The sequence below is a fragment of the Acipenser ruthenus genome, chromosome 11 (genome assembly GCF_902713425.1).
Source record: "Acipenser ruthenus chromosome 11, fAciRut3.2 maternal haplotype, whole genome shotgun sequence".
In the NCBI taxonomy this organism is placed as follows: Eukaryota; Metazoa; Chordata; class Actinopteri; order Acipenseriformes; family Acipenseridae; genus Acipenser; species Acipenser ruthenus.
Window position 1 is genome coordinate 34,094,680 of NC_081199.1, and position 24,936 is coordinate 34,119,615.

At 37.5% G+C, this 24,936-nt stretch overlaps 2 protein-coding genes across 6 annotated transcripts in view; both read right to left on the minus strand.

The window, feature by feature from the left end:
• Positions 1–7,010: 7,010 nt before the first annotated feature.
• Positions 7,011–9,161, minus strand: LOC117427138 (death-associated protein-like 1.S). Of its 2 annotated transcripts, none has more exons than XM_034045539.3 (4): positions 9,006–9,161; positions 7,928–8,021; positions 7,656–7,719; positions 7,011–7,318 (listed from the first exon to the last, which is right to left on the minus strand). In XM_034045539.3, the coding sequence occupies exons 1-4, from the start codon at positions 9,070–9,072 to the stop codon at positions 7,199–7,201; spliced, it is 345 nt and encodes a 114-aa protein (XP_033901430.3). In that variant the 5' UTR covers positions 9,073–9,161; the 3' UTR covers positions 7,011–7,198. The 2 variants fall into 2 exon arrangements, with proteins under 2 accessions (XP_033901430.3, XP_033901429.3); XM_034045538.3 differs by having other exon boundaries at positions 8,988–9,136.
• Positions 9,162–13,620: 4,459 nt separating this feature from the next.
• Positions 13,621–24,936, minus strand: part of LOC117427018 (plakophilin-4-like) — a 55,491-nt gene continuing 44,175 nt past the window's right edge. For all 4 annotated transcript variants that reach the window (XM_059033789.1, XM_059033790.1, XM_034045359.3 and 1 more), the window contains 12 exons: positions 23,862–24,075; positions 19,181–19,364; positions 18,800–18,917; positions 17,855–18,046; positions 17,514–17,687; positions 16,949–17,099; positions 16,436–16,628; positions 16,208–16,292; positions 15,986–16,103; positions 15,416–15,547; positions 14,946–15,019; positions 13,621–14,612 (listed from right to left, as the gene is read on the minus strand). In XM_059033789.1, coding sequence (XP_058889772.1) covers positions 14,370–14,612; positions 14,946–15,019; positions 15,416–15,547; positions 15,986–16,103; positions 16,208–16,292; positions 16,436–16,628; positions 16,949–17,099; positions 17,514–17,687; positions 17,855–18,046; positions 18,800–18,917; positions 19,181–19,364; positions 23,862–24,075 — 1,878 coding nt within the window. In that variant the 3' untranslated portion in view covers positions 13,621–14,369. The remainder of the gene's footprint in view (positions 14,613–14,945; positions 15,020–15,415; positions 15,548–15,985; positions 16,104–16,207; positions 16,293–16,435; positions 16,629–16,948; positions 17,100–17,513; positions 17,688–17,854; positions 18,047–18,799; positions 18,918–19,180; positions 19,365–23,861; positions 24,076–24,936) is intronic.

Sequence of the window (24,936 nt, forward strand, 5' to 3'; positions counted from 1 at the left end):
GTTCAGCTTTTTAAACAAAAGTAGTAATATAAGCTAAGCTGATTCCTGCAGACAGAGGCAAATGACAAGAAGTAAGAATTCCACAGGGTAACTTCATACTGTTTTTCCTGTACTGTGTATTTGTATCCCATGTAAACATGTGTTTTAAAGCCACCTACACAACCGCTGATTGCCTGAGATACAGTAGTAGATCTGGTCTTTGGACCCTGTTACCTCTACACTGACATCTAGAGGCAGACCATCCCATTTTAATCACCCTAGTAATTGTTCTATGGAAACAGTTAGTCTCACTTCCTTTCCCATTCCAATGTATTTTCTCCAGAGCCCTTTGTCTCTTCAGTTGCCAGACAGTACAATAACAGCCAATAGGAGCCTACAGCCCCAGCAATTGTCAAAATTACTCTGGAATGGTGAGAGTTGGAACATGAAGGCAAAAAGAAAAAAGATTAATGTTCCCTAAAGATGACAAAAGTCATCAAACACATTTATGTGGCAGAAAATAGAAAAGAGCACCAACTGTACTTGGTCTAGAGGATGGACGTATCTGATGAAGTTAGACCTGGTATAGATTCATTCTTTCTTAGCTGTTTTTTGTGCCTGTGATATGTTCTGATCAGACATCAGTTGAAAATAAACTGTTGCGGCCTTCTCCACATCCCTGTTCCTCTGCTTAGGTTTGTTTCCTATGAAATTCAGATGACTCGTAGCTAGTTGCAGTTCAACATCTTCGTTCTTTATTTGAACATAACACCGGCTTTAAACATTCTTTTGTGTTTACTTGTCTAGAACTTAATTTCATAGCGTACATCTTAGAGCATAACCATTACACACTTCTTTTCTAACCGTAACACACAACCAACTCACACTGAGAGCATTGCATGCACTGACCAGCAAAACAAGAAGAGAGCTGACATGAACAGATTGCTCACATACCTATGTATATTTCATATTCCTAAAAATGTTGTAGAATAAAACACATTTTTTTGTGAATTCCGGGGCATGCAAAAGCAATGCTATGATTATTTTGACTTCAAGTGGAAGATGCCAGTAATATATATATATATATATATATATATATATATATATATATATATATATACAGTACATGGTGATATATGAGCCAGCCAACAATAACTTATTGTTGATTTTGCTTACATTAATAGGACAATAGGGGGCTTGTTTAGGAGCTGAAAATAATGCTAGTAAACGTCCATATATCTTCAGAACATGTCCCTACATTATTCAGATTAAAGCAGAGCATTCGATCTCTAATTCATATGCAGGTGACTTGCAAACCAGCAACCTAAATCCACTACCACAAGAGCTTGCAAGAGTTGGAATGATCCTCTTTTTTTGTCTTGTCCTTTACACTACAGATAGCTTGAGTATTTGAGAGCTGAATAAGATTTTGCACAATTAAATACCATATAGTAAAGGGTTTAAGTACGCCAGGATTTGTCTATGATGTATTCAAAGCTTTTTAACTTTCTTTGGTATTAACATTAAATGTCTTAACCGTTAATAAAGAAAACAAAAGATCTGTAGAGGCTGCATAATCTTAAGCAAAATAGAGACCTGATCCTTTGGAAAAACATTGTGTGATATGCTCCAGCTTGTGCAGTCAACAGTCTCACCACATGCATTCTCATTGGATCGCATGTATCCATGATTCCTCATATTAGTCTTCACCACCACTATTGTCATTCGTTGTACCACACATGATGAAGTTCTTAGTGAAATATTATTCATTACAGTACATGGCTGTCTTCTAAAAGATTATAGACCGTTTATCATATTCTCTGCAAAACATACTTGGCCTGTTTCCAAGAGAGGTTCTTTGAGGCTTCCATTAAACCCTGATGAGTAAGGACTTGTTAAGAACACAGACAGATCATTTGTTAATTAGCATTTTTTGACAGCCTGCTTTAGCTAATTTATGTAGATAAAATACCTTTGATCCAATGCTAAGTATTGTTTCAGCCTGATATAATGTTTTAGGATTTTAAAAGCAGACTGGGCTATCATTTAACCATTTTCTTTTCCCCACACTGAAAGAATACATAAATAAAACCAAAGGCACATGATTGTACAATACAATTTGAAAGAAATTCATTCTGCCATTTTGGAGCAACCTCTGGTATCTTTTCCAGACAGCCATATGGGTTCAGATTTCTATTGTGATCAAGGTTATCATAGTTTACCATGATTTGTTACTATGCTTTTCCATGGCTCTTTGGGATTTACAATTCCTATGCTTTATTACTCTTTTCTGTACTTTTACTATGGGAAACTTTTATAAGGGTAAAGTTTATCAATATTATAAAAACTAAGTTTTCCAATATTATAACAGCAAAATAACTTTCAAGGAGGAAGTAAAATGTCTAAGAGATACAAATGGCAAAATCATAGATGAAGAAAAAAAATAGCAAATATATAAAATTATTTTTATAAAGGTGGATACAGACAACACGACCCACATGTCGACCTGTTCCTATCCAGTTTTAAATAACTGAGGCAGAAGTGTTAAAGGGACTAGGAGCTCTTAAAATAAACAAATTCCCTGGGCTGGCTGAGATCCCCCCAATAGTACTCAAAGAAATTAAAGAAGTTATTTACAAACCACTAACCAAGATCATGCAACAGTCTCTTGACACAGGGGTTGTACCGACAGACTGGAGAATTGCAAACATAATACCGATCCACAAAAAGGGAGACAAAACCAAACCAGGTAACTACAGACCAATAAGCCTGACTTCTATTACATGTAAACTTATGGAAACTATAATAAGATCCAAAATGGAAAATTACCTATATGGTAACAGTATCTTGGGAGACAGTCAGCATGGTTTTAGGAAAGGGAGACCGTGTCTAACTAACCTGCTTGATTTTCTTGAGGATGCAACATTGACAATAGATAATTGCAAAGGATATGACATGGTTTATTTAGATTTCCAGAAAGCGTTTGACAAAGTCCTGCATAAAAGATTAATTCTCAAACTGAACGCAGTAGGGATTCAAGGAAATGCATGCACATGGATTAGGGAGAGGTTAGTATGTAGAAAACAGAAAATACTGATTAGAGGAGAAACCTTAAAATGGAGCAAGATAACCAGTGAAGTACCACAGGGGTTAGTATTAGGTTCTCTGCTTCCTAATCTACATTAATGACTTAGATTCTGATATAGTAAGCAAACTTGTTAAATTTGCAGATGACACAAAAATAGGAGGAGTGGCAAACACCTTTGCAGCAGCAAAGGTCATTCAAAATGATCTAGACAGCATTCAGAACTGGGCAGACACATGACAAATTACATTTAATATAGAAAAGTGTAAGGTACTGCATGCAGGCAATAAAAATGTTCATTATAAATAGATACTGATACTGAGATACTGAAATTGAAGAAGGAATTTATGAAAAAGATCTAGGAGTTTTGTTGACTTAGAAGTGTCTTCATCTAGGCAATGCGGGGAAGCTATAAAAAAAGGCCAAGAAAATGCTTGGAAATATAGTGAAAAGTGTTGAATTTAAATCAAGGGAAGTAATCTTAAAACTTTACAATGCATTAGTAAGACCTCATCTAGAATATTGTGTTCAGTTCTGGTCACCTTGCTTCAAAAAGGATATTGCTGCTCTAGAAAGAGTGCAAAGAAGAGCAACCAGAATTATTCCTGGTTTAAAAGGCATGCCATATGCAGACGGGCTAAAAGAATTGAGTCTATTCAGTCTTGAACAAAGAAGATTACACTGTGATCTGATTCAAGTATTCAAAATTCTAAAAGGTATTGACAATGTCGACCCAGGGGACTTTTTTACAGAGAGAATTGTGAGGGTCTGGAACCAATGGTAACTCTTTATATTGTGGCATAAATTAATATTAAATAGATATGCAATTGCATATTAATGTTAAATTAATATTTAATAAATATGCAATAGCTGGTTTCTTGCTAAATGTTAACCAAATGTTGATTGAAAATGTAATTGCATATCACGTCCATTTATATTATGTAATAATTTCCCTACATGTTTTTAATTGAAAATACAGTTAATCTGACTTAAATTTTAATGGAAAGTAACAAGGAATAATTGAACATAAATTTAATATCAATTGCATATCTATTAAATATTAATTTAACTTTAATTTAATATACAATCACATATCTATTTAATAATAATTTATGCCACCAATATAAAGCTTTAACAAACCAACTTCCCAGTAATGTTGTTGAAGCTGACACCCTGGGATCCTTCAAGAAGCTGCTTGATGAGATTAAGCTGCTAACAACCAAACAAGCAAGATGGCCCGAATGGCCTCCTCTTGTTTGTAAACTTTCTTATGTTCTTATGTTCTAACAATTTCTCCATTGGTAGTCGTTATACCTTCCAGGTTTCAGATCAACAAAGAAATTCTGCAAATAGTCCCAGTAATAGTTCAAAAACAAATATATCAAGCATCAGTGAGATAATATTTCTCTATGGACTGCTCCATGAAAACCTCTCTTTTCTCCAAAATATGTATTGCTTGCTGTTACTTTCCTATTTTGCCTCTAGCAATACTGCTGAGTGCATTTTAACAACTAGCTACTTGCTGGACAGCTACTGCAGAGTTCACAAGTTTGTACTCTGTTTTTTTTTGTTTTTTTTTACACAGCGCTAGAATTAATGCAGGCTGTGTTATAAAAGGACATGGATCTGGGGAAGAGGAATGGCTTGCACTTCACCTGCAGTGCTCTCAAGTGTCTCCCAGGCTCGTTCTGCAAGTGCAATTCTGGGAGACTGGGATGGCTGCTGAAAGACATTGATGTTAAGCAGGTTCTTCCAGATTCAGAACACAAACCAGCAGATCTGACTTGAAAATGCCAGTCAAGCAAACCACCACCTGTTAACTTTGCACAAAGAACAATTAGAGTGCTGGTGAACCCGACTGGGATCCCAGTTCGGTGTCACGTGTGACAGTGAACATTTCATGTTTACCTACTGAAATTTTATACCAAAGCATCTCTTGAGACTGGAATATTGTTCTTGTTAACAGAACATGCATGAATGCAAAACCAATACAAAAGAAGGACCATAGTGGATTAGCCTGAAATGTGTGCCCCATACCATAACATGGTACAAGGATACAAGCTCTGTCCTGGCCAGGACATAAACTTGATGATGCTGTAATGTCATATTGAAAAGTTACATACAAAATCATGTAGTTATGCTGTTTAATTCAGGCAAACGCAAGTTATAAATGTATTGTAGATCATTTTATGACATTGGGTAATGCAACCAGGGAGCAATTACCAGTAATTAAGATATCATAGATATCAATAATTTTGTATTATTTAATTAACACTTAGTGTGTAACAGATAATTATAGTGTGTGTTTTATTTTGGTAAATGTCACACACAAGCTGTAACTACATGGTATTTCTCCTCAAAAATAATTGTGTTGTTCTATTGTAAAGAAGCAATTATTTTTATCCTGTAAGTGACCTTGCCTCAGGGAAGCAGCAGCTTGTGTAGTATTAAATATGTAGCCTTTATTAACCACAGTATACATGCCCCCCCCCCCCAGCAGTCCATTAATAATATAAAAGTGCATGCAATACAAGATCAACTGACTGAGCCTTGGGGGGTGTACATGGAACATATGTTAGGTCACCCAAAGCTGCTTCCATGGATGAAGTTTCCATTGGCTTCACTGGATGATATTTATTGTAGTGGTATTACCAGACATGTTTGCACCAACACTTGGAGCCTCACAAAACAATTGCAGCTGTGTGCAGCCATTTCCACAGAACAAGATTGCTAGTGGCTGAAAGGCTTCCATAAAAAGTTGCCTATACATGCAACAGACTACAAAAGAGTAAAGCACAAAGAGCTGGAGAATGGAATGCACAGGTGAACCTTCACAAAGCTTTAGTGCTACAGGTGAACCTTCACAAAGCTTTAGTGTTGGCAGCACTTCACTAAGAAACTAGATGAGGTCTGCCAAAGCACTTCAATAACATCATTCAAATATATCCATTCTTTAGGAAACTTGAAGGGGCGCTCGGCAATGCCTCATAGCCAAAATCCCCAAGTACACCCACTAAACACAATGCAATATGGGTTGTATGTGCAAACCTGCTTGTGCAAGACATACATGTGCTTTCTAGTCTAAGCTTTGTCTGTTGGTGTTCCCAAATAATATCCTGATTTCCCCTCCCAATATTCAGTCACAGGTGGTGGTTCTTGAGCTGTAGTACAATGGCTCCCTCTGGTGGATAATGGGATAAATCACTGGGCCCCCATAAAAAGGGACAGAAGCTGGCTACCAGACATTGCCTCAAACATGCAAGGCAACCCTTTCAGGAAATAGAACACACACTTTCCTGATGTCACTCCCAATGTGCCGTTTTAGTTTATTAAAAGATGTATTGTTCAGTTTGTTTTTCATATATTGCATAGCTGTGGAGAGAATTATAAATATTACATAACAAAAATGAAGCATGCAAGCAGCATTTGCTTAACTGCCTATTTGAATGGCCTGGATAGTATCTCTGCTAAGAACAGTGTTGGTCAGTGACCATGGCCTGTGCACATAACTCCCAGGTCATGATATTTTCAACAACATGCTCTTTTTAAAAAAAAAAAAAAAAAAAAAAAAAAAAAAGTCCTTGAATCACAACTGCATAAACAGTTGTCCACATATATGTAAAAATGTAAATGCAATGAACGCATGGCAAATTCTACTACTTTAAATAAGATGGGATAAAGATTGATTCATTGCAATTTATGCAGTTCCGTAGATACTGTGAAAGTAAAAATGCAAGTGTGACAGACAATTGTTCTTTGCAGGTTTCTTGCTGCAAAGATAAAACAGGTCAAAAACAGTACCTGCAGTCAAGTCAGGCACTGGCTGCTTGCCCAGACTGCAAATACATACACCGACTTACTGTAAAAGCAAGGAAGTCACACGCCTGCCCCAGTGTACAGTACATCCTAGTCAACACAGATGACTAATAACCAGCCCACTACCAGATTTATAGCCATTTCATTTTTTATTATCAGTTATAGATATACCAATTGGCCTCTAAACAGAAAACATGCATCCAAAAAAAGCACCATTTTAAAGTAACTGCTTTCTCTTAAATTTAAAGTGACCCTCCATTATACAGTCGGTATGCAATAGTACCCACCCCGCCCCCCTCCCCCAAACCGGCCTAGCTCTCAACACTTGCGGGGCTGTTGAATGAGGTACAGTTTCTTCGGTGTGTGCAGCTTTTCAACTGCAGGTCTGGGCTTGTTATATGCAACACTTGCTGCTGCAGCTGGATATTCACGACTTAACTACAATTGAAAGAAAGACAGAATTAAAGAATACCACAATTGTACTATATAAAAAAATAACTTTAAAAAAGCCACATTTGTCTACCTTAAAAAGGGTACCAATAACAAGATACTTGATTTTATTTATGCATATTGATTTTATTTATGCATATTCCAAAACAGTTGTCCTTTCACATAGCTTTTGAATTCTTCGGTTGCATGTACAGTAGTAGCCAACAGTAGGTTAATTTGCCAATAAAAACAGTATAAGGTTACCATTAGTGGTTTTGTACAAGTCTGTGGACACTGGACAGAATTGTCCTGGAAGGAAGAGGACCACCTTGATGGATATACCAACCTTATCAAGAGTACCAGCTAGAAGAATACTGATTGACTGCATTTTGGAAAGCACCGCAAGGGACCTGGAAATAGAAGCAGCATTTTAAAAAAGTGACCGGAATTAAAGAGACGCTAGCCCTGGACCTAGTTTTGATTTCAGCTTCCTTTCAAGCAAGTATATTAAAGAAATCAGATTCCATGGCTGACTGCAAGCTTTTGAACCCTGTTAACAGGGGGCATCAATGCTGTGGATTTCACTTTTCAGTCCAGTCAGACACTTCATTATCTTACCTCTTTTCTGCTGCAGGTTTCTTGGCCTCTTTTTCAGGAGGAGCATTTTCTTCACTGCCTTGTTTTTTAGCCACTCTTTTACCTCCAGCCTTTACTAGGAGATATTAAATATATAATACAAGGAGTGAAGCGTGTACATTAATTTAGAAACAGAAGTACTAGTTTAAAACACTAATATTCGTATTAAAAGCACTGCTATTCTGTAAAGTCACTGTAAATTTCCATCAGCAAGTCACACAAACTACATCTGCCACCAAAGTTTAAATGGGTCAAACAGAAGACAAATAAAAAGTAAACCATATTAATTCATTAACTGTGCTCTCGACATTGCAAATTCAACACAAGACCCAAGGTTAAACCAATATTTAATATCACTTAAGTGAAGCAAATTGACCATGCTTGAATTAGTTTTAATCGTCCCAGTTTGTAGTATAGTAGTTATATTTACAGAACACAACAAAAACAAATTTGACACTTTCTCTTAGTTACATTCCAGTTTAAACTTGGCCCACAGCAGATTCAGTGTGGCGAATGCGTATTTAAAAACAAAAACAAAACCAACACCAAATGCACCAGAGCCGCAACACTGAATCTGCATATTCATGTATCTGCATTGCGCATGACTCAGTGATTTGAAAACAATACACATGGAGTTTGAAAACAAAACAGTTCAAATCATGACCAACAGAGTACGCAGTTACAACGCTGCGCCAGTACTGTTACCACAGTTAAATTATACTGTTACTTTCAATACGAGCATGGTCAATATGTGGATTACATCATGTCTTGTTACCGCTGACGGTAGTAAAACACAGGAGCGTAAACGGCTTCCGTTTTTCAGAAAAGATTACCAAAACTAATCTTAAATCAATATAAGGAAAGTCCAAGCAAAAAAGCAGAAGTACATTTAAATATAAAGTTTCCATAATAGTTTCGCAGTGAAAAAAAAATCCACTTCTAGCGATCTCCATTTTGTAAAATAAGATGCAATTTCTAACAGGTTTTACAGATGCAGAAGTTGCTAAAACGATTGCACAAAAGATTAGTATGTTATGCACACCTTTCTTTAAACACAAACCTGCAGGAGGGTGTCCAGCTTTCAAAGAAGGATTCTCTTTGACTCCAGCTTTCGATAACTGCACCATCTTCAGAACTTCGCTCAACAATAATACGCAAAACGCACAGCACACCCCTAGCCCGCCCCTTACACTTGTTTATACTGAACAGGGAATTACGTACTTACTATTCAATTATTGCAGGAAATTGAATTATGTGGGGGTGGGGTTTGGGGTGTATTGACCAGCATCAGAAAAAATATATAAATTCTCCCATATACTGTACTAATTTGAGTGAAGGATTAAAAACTTTTAAAAAGTTAAATTCCCTATATAATGAACACCTGTGATTCACTTTTCTTGGATGACGGGCCATTGTTTTTTCCTGTGTTAATAAAACAGCAGGGGTCTCCTTCCCTAGCGTGGTGTGAAGTTTTATACTGCAAAATACTCGTGGTTAAAAAACAAAATAAAAAATAAATGTGGACATAGACTGTCTCTCACTCATTCCATTATGCAAATTGAATCTGCATACATTTTGTTGCAAGTCAGTTTCAGGTAATATGGACAAAACGGCAGATCTGACAACAATTGATACAGAACTATCTATCCATGTATCCATGGCTGCATGAATTACGTACGACTCAAAAACGATTCAAAGCAGATTTCCATCCCAACTGTAACTGAAAACATATAATCGTTAAGGGATGGCAGTCTTCAGACAGTGTTAATGCAATAAAAACTGTTATTATTACCAGGACATACATATCTATTGCATTGTGTTGCGTACACATATAAAACATAAAAGCAGGTCTACATTTTCAGATTAGCAGGCTACAGTCCTGTCAAAATGCGTTTATTTATTTCCACATTTTTGTACATCCTGCAGCAGCACAAATATTTTATAATAACCTTGGGAAAGTCTGGTTGGTATGAACATGCTTAGACGAGTACGCAGGCCTGTCCTACTTTGATATTCATGAATATCAACCATTGTGTTTTCAAACTGGTACAGATGCCAGTCTATATAACATTGCTTGTAGGGAATTTGGTGTTGATGCCAGGCATTTGTACTTAAGATTCTCCTCCTCTCCTTTCCCTGCTGTTCAACAGGAGTGTGTGTGCTGGATTTGTACTTAACTTCAGACAGATGTTAGCAAACACAGGCTATAGCTGTGACACCTGTACTTGTTGCCTTTCCTGATTGATGCAGATGGTCTGTGAAGCACAATCTTGAGGAAACAGCAGCTGTTGGTGTGTATTATCAGTGAGATGTGTTCTTTTTGGATTTAGAGGGTCTAGGACCTCATGGACACCATGCTCTCTGCAGAGTCCTCCTGTATCAAGCCTTCTTTAAGATCTTTGGCTTGATATCTATTGCACTTTTTCAAATGGCGGAACACAGTATCAGGACAACCATAACATGCCCAGACTTGGCAAGCACTGTAATACAATATTTTTGGATTGGGATATTGAATCTTGTAAAGCATTTCTCTTATTTAAAATTAAGATTTACATATCGAGTGTGACACACATACAGAAAGACGGACAGCCTCCCCCCCACCCCAAAATTATCAAACTATCAATATGCATGTGCTAGAGAATGTTTTCATCACAAAGTTTCATCACAATTGTACACATGGTTCTGTATCTAAGTATCCCCTGCGAGATAATTATACAAGTTTATACAGAGTGATAAGGTTTAGTAGTGCATTAACTTGTACAGTGTACTAGGTGCACAGGAAATGAACTCATATTTCACCTCATATATATAGCAATGAAACTAAAGCAATATACATACACAAATCCAAAAAATAGTTTCACCATAAAAAGTGTGTTTAGATCACCAAGCCTTTTACCAAAATTCAAATGGCATTAGATTCAATCCACTCCATTATGTTGAAAGGAAACAGTGATGTAAACGTGGCATATTTTAATACCACTCTTAAACCACTAAGTGGCAGAAGGTCCTATTTTATTCTTGCATTCACTGTGTTCTACCACTATTTCAGTCTGTGCTTGTGAAAGACCTGGGCTGAGAGGTCTCCACAGAGCCGCTCTCACATTCCTTCATGCACCTTCTGTTGTGTCGTTAATTCTTTGGCACAACCTTGGGGTTCTGGAATGCCTTTCTGGATTCCATTGTGTCATTGTCAAGCCTCCCCGGGTTTAAACCTGCTGTTCAGCATCCTCTGCGCTTGAGATGAACTAGTTTTTGTTGTAATGAAAAACCGTACATGTGTTTTTATCTTCTTTTAACACACACACACATATTTTATATATAATGTATGTGTGTATATATATATATATATATATACAGTGCCTTGCGAAAGTATTCGGCCCCCTTGAACTTTGCGACCTTTTGCCACATTTCAGGCTTCAAACATAAAGATATGAAACTGTAATTTTTTGTGAAGAATCAACAACAAGTGGGACACAATCATGAAGTGGAACGAAATTTATTGGATATTTCAAACTTTTTTAACAAATAAAAAACTGAAAAATTGGGCGTGCAAAATTATTCAGCCCCTTTACTTTCAGTGCAGCAAACTCTCTCCAGAAGTTCAGTGAGGATCTCTGAATGATCCAATGTTGACCTAAATGACTAATGATGATAAATAGAATCCACCTGTGTGTAATCAAGTCTCCGTATAAATGCACCTGCACTGTGATAGTCTCAGAAGTCCGTTTAAAGCGCAGAGAGCATCATGAAGAACAAGGAACACACCAGGCAGGTCCGAGATACTGTTGTGGAGAAGTTTAAAGCCGGATTTGGATACAAAAAGATTTCCCAAGCTTTAAACATCCCAAGGAGCACTGTGCAAGCGATAATATTGAAATGGAAGGAGTATCAGACCACTGCAAATCTACCAAGACCTGGCCGTCCCTCTAAACTTTCAGCTCATACAAGGAGAAGACTGATCAGAGATGCAGCCAAGAGGCCCATGATCACTCTGGATGAACTGCAGAGATCTACAGCTGAGGTGGGAGACTCTGTCCATAGGACAACAATCAGTCGTATACTGCACAAATCTGGCCTTTATGGAAGAGTGGCAAGAAGAAAGCCATTTCTTAAAGATATCCATAAAAAGTGTCGTTTACAGTTTGCCACAAGCCACCTGGGAGACACACCAAACATGTGGAAGAAGGTGCTCTGGTCAGATGAAACCAAAATCGAACTTTTTGGCAACAATGCAAAACGTTATGTTTGGCGTAAAAGCAACACAGCTCATCACCCTGAACACACCATCCCCACTGTCAAACATGGTGGTGGCAGCATCATGGTTTGGGCCTGCTTTTCTTCAGCAGGGACAGGGAAGATGGTTAAAATTGATGGGAAGATGGATGGAGCCAAATACAGGACCATTCTGGAAGAAAACCTGATGGAGTCTGCAAAAGACCTGAGACTGGGACGGAGATTTGTCTTCCAACAAGACAATGATCCAAAACATAAAGCAAAATCTACAATGGAATGGTTCACAAATAAACATATCCAGGTGTTAGAATGGCCAAGTCAAAGTCCAGACCTGAATCCAATCGAGAATCTGTGGAAAGAACTGAAAACTGCTGTTCACAAATGCTCTCCATCCAACCTCACTGAGCTCGAGCTGTTTTGCAAGGAGGAATGGGCAAAAATTTCAGTCTCTCGATGTGCAAAACTGATAGAGACATACCCCAAGCGACTTACAGCTGTAATCGCAGCAAAAGGTGGCGCTACAAAGTATTAACTTAAGGGGGCTGAATAATTTTGCACGCCCAATTTTTCAGTTTTTTATTTGTTAAAAAAGTTTGAAATATCCAATAAATTTCGTTCCACTTCATGATTGTGTCCCACTTGTTGTTGATTCTTCACAAAAAATTACAGTTTCATATCTTTATGTTTGAAGCCTGAAATGTGGCAAAAGGTCGCAAAGTTCAAGGGGGCCGAATACTTTCGCAAGGCACTGTATATATATATATATATAGATATATATATAGATAGATAGATAGATAGATAGATAGATAGATAGATATATAGATATAGTTTCTGGATGTATAGTAATTGTTTGGAATGATTTCATTGTTGCATTGGTATTTTATTGAGTAGTTTATTTAGGTCTCTCTTTGTATTTGTGCTTGTACTAGATGTACCTGTGGTGGCCCTAGTGGGCACAAAGTGAGCAAACTAAACGAAATATCACAGTTTACATCATTAAAATAGACCTCATCGGAGAAGGCCGACACCCCTTTGGTGTTTCATTTGTACTGTGCATGTGTACATGGAACTGTAGAAGAAGAATTGAGAAGATAAAATTAAAAGGACATTTTACCAGGATGAGTTTGCTGTTGTGGAGAGAGTTTATCGAGCAGGTCTGCTGATGTGTAAAATGTGTTTAGGTATAGGGAGCCACGTGTGTGCTTAGCTATAAGAAGCAAGACTGGTATATGGAATAGTAAAAAATATGGAAGTGTTGTACAGTATATCCCTCTTTCATGATTACAATTTAGACAAAGGAAGCCAGGCTTAGTATCTGAAGGACTGCTGTATATTGATAGAATGGGCAAGGTTAAACCCACAAAGCAGAGCTGTGCTCCATAACCACCTTGGTTCTAGGTTTTACTATAGAAAAAAGTCAATAAAAAAGTTAACAAACTGTCCATGGATGAAATGTTCACATTTATTTTTGTTTCATGTGCATAAAAAATGGCAGTGAACTATCGCATGAAAGAGATAGGCAATGGAAAAATAAAGACAATAATCTCTATGTTTTGAAAATTACACAATTCATTTTAAAAACAAAACAGTGTAATTTGTATTAGCTTTTGGGTATTTGTGTAATGATGCCAGCTTTTTCCCCCAGTGGTGACAATCCTAATCATGTGGCACTTCTATATTTACAATAAATGAAGGAAATGTACAAGCCTTGATGACACACAAGCCCAATATTAAAGTACAGCAATAAAACAAAAACAAACAAAAAAAAAATTATACAATTGGATTCCTCTGTACAAACAAACATCGTTCGATTTTCAGATTTTTCTTCACAGATATGAAATCATGATTGTTTTGGTCTACGTACTCATTCCACAGTCCATTTGCATCCCCACCTCAAACCTTTCATCACATGACCCACACCTTCACCAAACTACAAGAACTACAAATGAAAAGCTCTAAACACCTAAACAGAGCAAGAAGACTCGCGCATCAATTTCCAGTGACGGCTTCTTTCCGGATTCCTTCTCTCTTTGTTAAACACTTCCCTGTATCCTTTTTAAAAATGTTGGCTCACATTCTCATCTTTCCACCAAAAACAACAAACTGATCCACATTCAATTCAATTCAATTCAATTCAATTCAATTCAATTCAATTCAATAAAGGACAAAAGTCAATTGGCCTTATTAAATATTACACCCAAGAGTCGGGTGATCCAGGATACTGCACAGCTCTATAGGAAGGCCGCTGGGTAGTGGAATAAAAGTCCACATAGTTGTTTGTTGTAGATTTGAGTCCATGCTGTTGAGCAGAAGGATAATGAATCTGGTCTTCAAAGTAAGGGTCCTCATAGCTGTGTGGAGACTGCACGTACATTCTGTAGGGGTCATAGTTTCTCCTGCTGGGTTTGTCTGGGCTGTAGTACAGTTGCTGATGCTACAGAAAAGATGTAATAAAAAAATAAAGAGGACATACTTGCACCGCAAAAGATCTACGTTAATAGTGTGTATGTATATATAAAATAAAAAACAACCACCAAAAAATGTTTAAAAGTAAAAGGTGCACCAAGTACAACATAAATACAAAAGTATTTAGGACATGCGTCCTTCATCAACTAAAACGCAGCAGGACTCTTATGCCAGAAAAAAAAAAAAATAGCACCCCAGGAATATATTGGTCAATGAAAAGACTTCCATATTTTTTTTTTTTTAATAGGATTTTGTAATTTTTGGCACATTCTTTACAATTTCCCTTTAATTGTTTTCTCACCTGTGACCTCTTAGATTCTTCCCTTCCTGGTGAAGAATAAGAACTTAAGAAAAATGGTGATGGTTTCCCAGACCCTAAAAAAGAATATATGTACTAGAATTAATATTCATTTCATGGTAAAACATAACGGTATGCATATTAAAACATGACATTGATATCCTTCATCTATCATACATTCAAACTATAATACATCTCACAGTAGATTACCGTGACAGTCAAAAGTACTTGTGCTGTATTTAATCAAACTTGTATTTAATCTAGCTTTATATATTCTGCAGTGATCACTGATTTTCCTTTTTAATGTTTAACATTTTAAATCATTAAGCAAGCCAACCAAAACCAAAAAGAGGATGAGTAAACATTTAGATTTTAATAAAACTATAAGTCTTCCTGAAAACAGTTCTTTTGGCAGTAGCAAAAGAACATTTTCATGCATGGGAGAAATGATTTTCAATGCAACATGACTTTACCTGTATGTACACCTTTATGTATGTTGTTGTCTCCTTGGTAGTTGTAAAATTGCATAGACGGTTGTGTCCTCTGATAATCGGAGCTCTGCTCTTTTATTCCTAACAAGGCTGGGGATGATGTTGCACTACCAGCTGTGTGAACAAGAAAGGCCAATCAACACACTTGTTTTAATGCACCAGCTGTAATGGTTTATGATGTCAGTTAAAGTCTATCTTATACAATAGATGCTAGTAAGCAGCTGCGGCTATCCGTCACAGAACAGTTTTTTCTTTGGCTCCACATAGTGAAATGTGCTTCTGTTAAAGGTTAGGTTAACCTCCTATTTTAAATATTTACTCTATAAATGTTTAGTCTTTCGAAATGTGTTAATTAGTAACATCCTTTGTATTTTACATTTTTGTACTAGAACTTGCTGCCTCTTGTTCAAGAAAATGTATTGTCAATAAAACCTCTACCCTTTGTGAGTAGCACACGGGCTCACCTTTAGTTACATAATATTATTTTGCTTGGCACTCCTGATGTTAACACACAGTCTTTTTGAAATGTTCTGTGTGGGTTTCAACACTGACCTGACTGGATCACAGGTGGCATTTGCAGGCTGCTTGTTGGTAAGGTAGGGTGAGATTTGTACCGATCGCGCTCCAATGTGGACACTGGAGTGATGAAGTGATTCTGGTTCCAACCATCCTGCAGAGCAGAGAGACAAAGCCAAATAAGTAGAGCACATCATACAATAACAGACACAGCTAGACATCCTCAAGGTAGAATTGGCTGCAAAGTCATTGCTGTACCTTTTTATAGATGCTGCGGAGGTCTCTGTACTGCCACAGCGTATTTAACCCTTGAGCTGCTGCTTTTACAACTTTCATTGAATACCTAAGGAAAATAAGTCGAATTACTTGATATTTGAAAAACATGTAGAGATATGAAGTATTTGTGAATAACAAAACTGAGCCTTCTTTAAATATATGCCCGGATACTTTTTAAAAGGAAAAATATCTAACGGGAACAAGACGTACCTCTCCCCTCTTCCCTTTGTAATATTAACCAGCTTTTCAATCCCTCCCGAATCGGCAAGTGCTTTGGCATTCTCCATGTTTTTACTGGTGACCTCATGCAGCGTACAACAGATCGCTGACACCGTGTCATCAGACAGCACTGTTGTGTTGCCTCCAGGGAGACGATTGACCAAGTCTCGCATGGCGTACTTCCCTGGGGAGATGAAAATGTTTTATTTAGCGATTTCACAAGCCGGGATGTAACACCATGTAGCCTCATGGTTCAGCACATGACTGCAGTGTGAGTACTAGCAGACACTTCAAGTGAAAAGACAATGTAATACAGTACATTGCATATTGAGACTCAAGGATGCTAAAAATCATAGATTTTATTTCTGCTGGGGGGAAAGTAATGAAAAGTTATTAATACCAAAGGGTTGTATTGCCGATTTCACTAATCCCCATTAGCCATGACTACTACTACTACTTCTTATTTATTTAATTCTTAGCAGACAGTTTAAAATGTATACATACCGATAAGTTCTTTATTTCGTACATCAAGCGCCATATTTCTTAAGGCAGTTGCAACAGAACAGACGACCCGATCATTGTCCATCCTCAAGAGCTCCACAAGGATGGGAAGACCCTTCTCTTTCCTAACAGCAGCTCGGATATATGCAGCAAACTGGCAAGAAACAGAAGTATTAAAGTACAACCTCAAGTCTGTCACTAAGTTTCGTGTTCAATTAAAACATACTGCACAGGTACAGTGCGTCAAAATAATAGTAATATTTATGAGTGATTCACATTTTCCTTGTGGTAAGAAAACAGTTTGTCTTAAAAGGGGGGTGGGGGTTAAATGAGAAGTCATGAAACACCACTTGCCACCAACCAAGCACAATATTAATGCATTGAGCATGAAGCAAGCTCATAACCATGGGTAGTCTCACCACAACTGCTTTTTAGAGCTAAACAAAAGTGTTAACAAATGTATACATGAGTTAAACAGTCACTACAAAACTCCTTAATAAATAAGTGTATCCACTTACCACAGCTTAGCCAAATGCACTTTATAAATGTGTCTTTTCTTTTCTCTTACCTTCCAGTTTCCTGCAGAAAGGTTTTGTAGTGAACCTGCTGAGCCTTCTAATGTTGCTGGGTTGGAACTTTCCGCCAGGAGCAGGAGATAGGGTTTGACTATGCTTGGATGCCATAACATTTCAGCACCTTTAGGAGGTTTAGAAAATCCAGGAATCGGGCCAACTCCATCCCACTGAGAAAAGATATTGAAACAAAATGCTTTTTTCTTTTTTTTTTTTTTTTTAAAGAAAAAACAAAATTCATATACTAAAAAATGATATACATCCTCCATCACCCATCCATCCATCCGCACACACACAGTGTAGCGTGATAGATACTTTTGCGTTTCAGAAAGCTAACCTGGTCATCTTGTGGTGTTTTCTTCTTTTTCTTCTTTTTCTTCCCCCAGCAACTAGAATCTACATCTTTGCTTGGAGACTCATTGCCCAGCAAACCATCCAACTCATTTGGGCCCAACAGACGGGCTTGAGGGATTTCTAACTCCAGACGGTAGGAGAGGTTTCTTAATGTGCAAATACAGTTTTCCACAATCTACAAATAAATAAATAAATAAAATAAAATAAAATAAAATAAAATAATTCAGCACTTCATTCAGAATCAGCATCTACGCACTCTGGTGGATATCAATATATACACTGTTTTAAGTATTTATACTTCAGATAATGTATTGTGAGAGGTTTTCTGCAGAGTGACATAAACAAGGCAGTTTATCACAAATACATTAAGGCAACTATTGAATATTCCATTTATCTATTCATTTCTCAAAGTGTTCAAACCCAGCCAAACCATATTTGTTTTAATACACAATGTTACCATTTAAAAAATAAAAAAAATAAAGCACAAGTTACACTGTGTACTATAGTTTCTGTGATAAATAAATAGGTCGGCCAGGGTGTCCTCGGCTCACCGCGCGCCAGCGACCCCTGTAGTCTGGCCGGGCGCCTGCGGGCTTGGCTGTAAGCTGCCCGAGAGCTGCGTTGTCCTCCGACGCTGTAGCTCTTGGGTGGCTGCATGGTGAGTCCGCAGTGTGAAAAAAAGCGGTCGGCTGACGGCACACGCTTCGGAGGTCAGTGTGTGTCCGTCTTCGCCCTCCCGAGTCAGCGCAGGGGTGGTAGCGGTGAGCTGAGCATAATAAAATAATTGGCCATTCCAAATTGGGAGAAATTAATAAAAAATAATTGGCAACGACTAAATTTATATTTAAAAAAAAAAAAAAAAAAAGAAAAAAAAAAGATAAATCATGTCTATTGGAGGAGTGGACTGATTAATTGTAAGGATGCAGACCTTGCTGTCATAGTCCGACGAGTTCACACAGGTCTGGATCACATAGAGCAGAGAATCCACCAGCCCTTCACAAATTCTCATCTGTTTCCGGGATTCCTCTCCAGCAGAGCTCAGATTCCTAGATGACCAAAAAGAGGTTATTACTGAAACCCTTCCAATGAACACAGTCGAGAATCAGAATCTGACAAAGAAATCTGGGATATAAATATATGCCTTAAAATGTGACTCGGAAAAAATCTCTTAATCTGGTTGCCTAATTCAGGAATTCTGTGTCACTGCACCTCTAGGTGGCAATACAACAGGAGAAATATTCACTTCAATAGAATGCTTTCCTAGCAAAACAATCTCAACTGCAACAAGGGATGTTGGTGTTAAGGTTACCGCAGACAGCCAGTGGTGTTGCGAAGCACAAGTGATGTGTGGAGCTTAAGTCTGTGATCATCATCAAAGGAAGAACTGCTCCAGCCAGAATGTGGGATAATCACAGTGTTAGTGAGAGTACTTAAGGCATCCCGAACGATTGTCATTTTCACTGCATCACATGAAGACAGGTTCCACAGAACTCCTGTAGACATATAAAAAAAAAAAAGTTGCTAAGCACATTGTTGTATTGCTTTTTTCAATTCATGCTTCATTGAATATTATTTGATAATATACATTTTTTAAAAAATTGTATTGGTTGGTAATGAATATGAAGCAAGGATACATTACATTAGTTTGAAGTTAGTCAGTAGTACTTGCATACAAGAATATATTTAGCATTAATGAGAACATCTGCTCAGTTGTGTTCACAAGTCCTCTAATTACATTATTCATACTGAAACGCTTAAATACAAATAGATTTTAAATATGCAACAGGGAACATTTATAAATCAGAAAAATAAGAATCAGGTTTAGCAGGCTTAAAATATCCATCTTTGATGATTGTCTATACTGGACCTGCTGTCAGTTGGTTCATATCAAATAACTGAGCATAAAAATGTATTGCAAAATAACAGGACTGAGAATCCGAGTTGTTTGTGGGCTTAGCCAGTTGAGGAGGAACTGGCCTTCCATGTTTACAAAGTGATGTAACCTTACATACAGGTTAAACCATAAAAACAATGGCTAACATTAACAAGTATACTTGTAGCAACAGAATTCACTGCTTTTGTAATTTTATCCACATCACAGGTTGTGTTGTAAATGCCAGTGCATACAACCATTAACTTGTTTTCGTAGTCATCGTTGGGAATGGAGTTGTGTAGTATCCATTCTACTCTGGTATGAACAGATCAGCCTGTAGTTTGATAAAGATGCTCACTCCTAGTACAGTAAGTGACAGCAATAAAAAAAAAAAAAAAAACACTAAAATCTATGCTGTGAATGTTACCTAATTAGACAGCATTTGCATATGGCAAGATGGCTCAATACATAATTACCATGTACAATGCAGGAGGTTAAGATCTCTCGGAGGTTTGTCAAACCAGTATCCAGGCTCATGTATGTTTAATGGAAGTGTCCTGCAGCAGCTGTGAGTTAAAAAGCAGCTGGTTGTTTGGAGGCACATACAGACATTGAAGACTGTTTTCTTAACTTATTGGTTAAGAGTTAGAAGATGGGTTTGCAGATATATACTGTATATATACTCCGCCTTTAGACCAATCCACTTGTAACATCTTCACTCCAGTCCCTCTTTGACAACTCATTAAGGCAGGCCCTACACCCATCTACAAGCATGGGCGATGAGAACAGACACTGTTCAAATGTGGATCTGGAAGTATGCACAGAGAATGAGGTGGTGAAAGGATGAAAGGAAAATCACTGATCTGGTTAAAGGAATCCCTTTTAGACATAATGTAAGCCTTGACGGCTTTGTTATTCAGTGAACGTCTTCTGCAATGAAGAATACACACGAGATCCTCAATACTCAGACCAAGACCACTGTGGATCACAAATTCCAGTTAATTCCAGTTTAAAAAGCTCTTCCATCATTGTGTTGAAATAAATCCTGTTTCATAAAGCATGTCTGTATGTTTCAGAGGCGACGAAAAGAGAACATATTTAAAATTAGCTCTAATAATCTGTCCATTATTATTGATAATCTGATTACAGGTGTAACAGCAACTCCCAAGGAAAATCTTCAAATCATGCAACAATTGCAGGCTTCTGTCCCGTCACTTCCATCTTGAAGCCGTTAATTAGATATTAAGGCATTCAAGAATACCCTTTGATAAGCTTTAAAATCAACAGGGTTCAAAAAATAAAAAATAATGTATAAGGTTTGAAAATAAAATACTCAAAACAATATGAGAATTTTATCAAATTGATTTTCCCAGGAAGAATTTGAACCAGCATGTGTATATACTGGTTATGCAACATGCTTATGCATGTCCCAGACATTGAGAGGTACTGTACAGTAAAGCATTTGTACAGCCCAGACATCTGCTGGTGTTAAACATCATGTGAGAGCAAAACAGAACCCTTCCTCTGTCAGCAATGCAGGCTCAGAAGAGATAAAGTGCCTCTAGAACATTACCACACTGTAGGAGGCATTGCTTTAGCTCTCTAATGGGCTTTGCAGTGGCTTTCAGGGACGAGGGAAACAAAACATGAAAATTAACAGATCAGCAGCTAGCGTGTCAGCTGTTGCCATGGCTTTTTTAGAAACAATACAATGGATGGTCTTTTGTTCCAACAAGGTTTTTAAAACGTAAAATATCATACATAATGTGTTACTTTGAACAGAACAGAACTCTCACAGGAGAAGTGGAAAGTAGTGTTGCAGGCAAGTTCCTTTAACAGACCATTCGAACTGGAGTCATGTTTTATTCCAAGCGGCACACTGCATGTCTGCTTGTGCACACGTTCTCCAGCCTGGGGTGTGGTACCCAACTACTGACTTTTATAGATGCTAGGGTGAGGTGGAATGTTGTGAAATTTGCCTTTTCAACATCGCAGTGGCAGGTGAGTCAGTAGTGAGACTGCCCAGATACATTTCCTTTTTTTGTTTTGCAAGAACATGCACTGCTAAGGTCATTATGTCACTACTGTTCTTGTCTAAACGTTTAATATGCAAATAATGGGTTTAAGACTGACATAACACTTGTTAAGCATCAGCATTAAAAAATAAATAAAACGTGTTTGCTTCTACTAGTTGCTAATGTATAAGACTTTTTTGTGTACTCTAATATGTAATATACTATTAATATTTTTTTTTATTTTCGTGTATTCAACTACACTGACTCATCCCTAATTAGGATTATTATAATTCAGTTTTAGCGTTGCTGTGACCATATGGTTACAGCTCGGTTGCATGTTTGCTTGTGAAAAAATGAGTTTCAAATCTTAATAGTATTTTCATTTTCTGACAAGCACACAAATGTGTGCATGTTAAATGGCTGAAGTAACATACAGTATATTGAAAGGCTTTGTTTAGCCACTTTCTTTTGAGACGTGGGCTCTCTTTGGTTACAATACACAGTTAGAAACATACTGAAAATAAAAACCATCATGAAAAAATATATAAATATATTGGGCCAGATAAAATTGTATCCGGGCCAGTAAAAACTAGCTGGAAGTAAATAATCTGCTCATTGCAAGTCCCTGTTTTGCCAAAGGGAGGCCCATTTAAATGATTACATCTCATTGCCTTGGTTTAAGAGCAGGCATGCAAGACTAACCCACCTGGGACTGCTTTTTTCATTTAGATCTGTATGTACAGTACTTAATTTACTAAAACCAACATTTGGTTTGTGCAATTCTAGCTCTTACTAGAAACAGTGTAGTGACGAACAGAAATAGCTCAATACCACCTAGGAAAAACAGATAGGAAAACTATACTGAGTAATTAAAGATGCAATACCATACTTCATCAAGACAACATAGCTAGGGGCATAATGATTAATTGTGTATCGCTGAATCGTGATCCTCTCTTTACATGATATATTGCATCGTACCACAGGCATGTATTGTTGGTATTGTAATACAAGACCAAAAGCACAACGTACTGGAGACCAAGCAAGCGACAGACACTCTCGACATACAGAAAGAGAAAATGAGAGCATGAAAAAAACAGGAAAAAAATAAAAACATGGCATGAAAAGATCCGTCTGTATGAAGTCTTTGTGCAATTCAGGACTGATTGCCCCTTTGGAATAAAACACGAAGGAACCAACCTGCAGGGATGCTTAAGAAACTAAAGAAAACACAAATTAAAACAAAATGGTTGAACTTCTATTCAGTCCAAATATATCACATGTACCTATCATTGAAAAATCGGATTGAAATAGCAGTGGATACACACATTATCACGTCTCAGATTTACCCACAATATAGATCACATAAGGAAGTATCTTGATTCATCGACACACAAGGAATCATTTCACCTCCTGCTTTCATTTTGTATAAAGACTAAAACTCAATGGCCTGCAGTAAGCTTTGAAGAACCTAGACAGAGGATTGTCCTTCAGTTAAGCGAACATGGTCACACCTGACAGTTCATGTATCTGAATCCTGTACTACTCAAGGTCTTAAAAGAGAGAACATTTATTGCTAAGCTCATTATGTCACTACAGTGTCAGTTGTACTTAATATTTCTTACATTCTCAGCATACACAATGTTCTTAATTGATTTAAAGACATGATTCAATTGTAACTAAGCTGCCGCTGCCATCAAAAGCCACAAGAAATGAATGCTAAATGCTCAATAAGCGAGACAAAATGTCACAGAGAAGCCTGTGTTGCACTCAACACTCCTGAATTTCCTGTCTCCTGTATGCAGTTTCACTTTCAACATTCAGCTGACAAAAATTAATTTGCTGGAAGTAACCACAGCACGAAACAAAAAGGACTGCCTAAAATGATCGCTGTCAAGCTGGGTACGCTTATTACCAATATCAGAAAGGTTTGAGACCGCATACAGCTATTCACCAGTTCCATTTGTGCTGTTGATTTATTTTATCATTTGTTTGTGATAATGAAATCACAAAAAATAAACATTGAACTGAATTGAGGAAATAGATATATCAGCTCAATGGTCAGCTACAAAATAAATAAAAGGTCACAATAAATGACCACTTACCGGTGACAAGCTCTCTTACTTCTGCATCTACCGTTTTTCTTAACACTCGTAACAAAGCAGGGACTCCGCCAGCGTTCCTCACTGCTATTTTGTTTTCATCCATTGCTTTTCCATAAACAAGATTCCGCAGCGCACCGCAAGCGTTCTTCTGGACTTCCAAAACTTTATGGTCTAAAAGGTCAACCAAGTGCTTGATCCCTCCATGGCGGCATACCTTAAAGAAATTCATCCTTAATTTCCTCTACACAGAAAACTCGCAATCCCACCTACGTATGATACCAACATACATATACATGTATTTACATTTATGAAGCATTTGCAACACACACACATACATATATACAGTGCCTTGCAAAAGTATTCAGACCACTGACCAATTCTCTCATATTACTGAATTACAAATGGTACATTGAAATTTCGTTCTGTTTGATATTTTATTTTAATACACTGAAACTCAAAATCAATTATTGTAAGGTGACATTGGTTTTATGTTGGGAAATATTTTTAAGAAAAATAAAAAACTGAAATATCTTGCTTGCATAAGTATTCAACCCCTGTGCTGTGGAAGCTCCCAGTTTACACCGATGAAAGAAATTGCCCTAACGAGGACACAATTACCTTACCATTGGCCTCCACCTGTGAACCATTAAAGTTGCTGTCACATTTTCTGGATAAAAACCCCACTGTTGAAGGATCATTGGTCAGGCTGTGAATCTGAAGGAAAATGAAGACCAAAGAGCATTCTACAGAAGTTAGAGATAAAGTAATACAAATACATAGATTAGGGAAAGGGTACAAAATAATATCCAAGTGTTTGGATATCCCAGTGAGCACATGTGGATCAATAATCAGGAAGTGGAAGCTGCATCACACCACCCAGGCACTGCCAAGAAAAGGCCGTCCCTCAAAACTCAGCGCTCAAACAAGAAGGAGACTTGTGAGAGAAGCCACAGAGAGGCCAACAATCACTTTGAAGGAGCTACAGAGTTCAGTGGCTGGGAGTGGAGTAATGGTGCACCAGTCAACCATATCAAGAGCTCTGCATAACACTGGCCTGTATGGGAGGGTGGCAAGA

Excerpts from the sequence above, each read along its gene's own strand:
- LOC117427138 (XM_034045538.3), bottom strand. The coding sequence starts at position 9,072 with ATGGTGCAGTTATCGAAAGCTGGAGTCAAAGAGAATCCTTCTTTGAAA. Across the intron at positions 8,022-8,987 it reads AGGTTTGTGTTTAAAGAAAG|TAAAGGCTGGAGGTAAAAGA; the intron begins GTGTGCATAACA and ends AATATCTCCTAG. Across the intron at positions 7,720-7,927 it reads AAACCTGCAGCAGAAAAGAG|GTCCCTTGCGGTGCTTTCCA; the intron begins GTAAGATAATGA and ends TTCTATTTCCAG.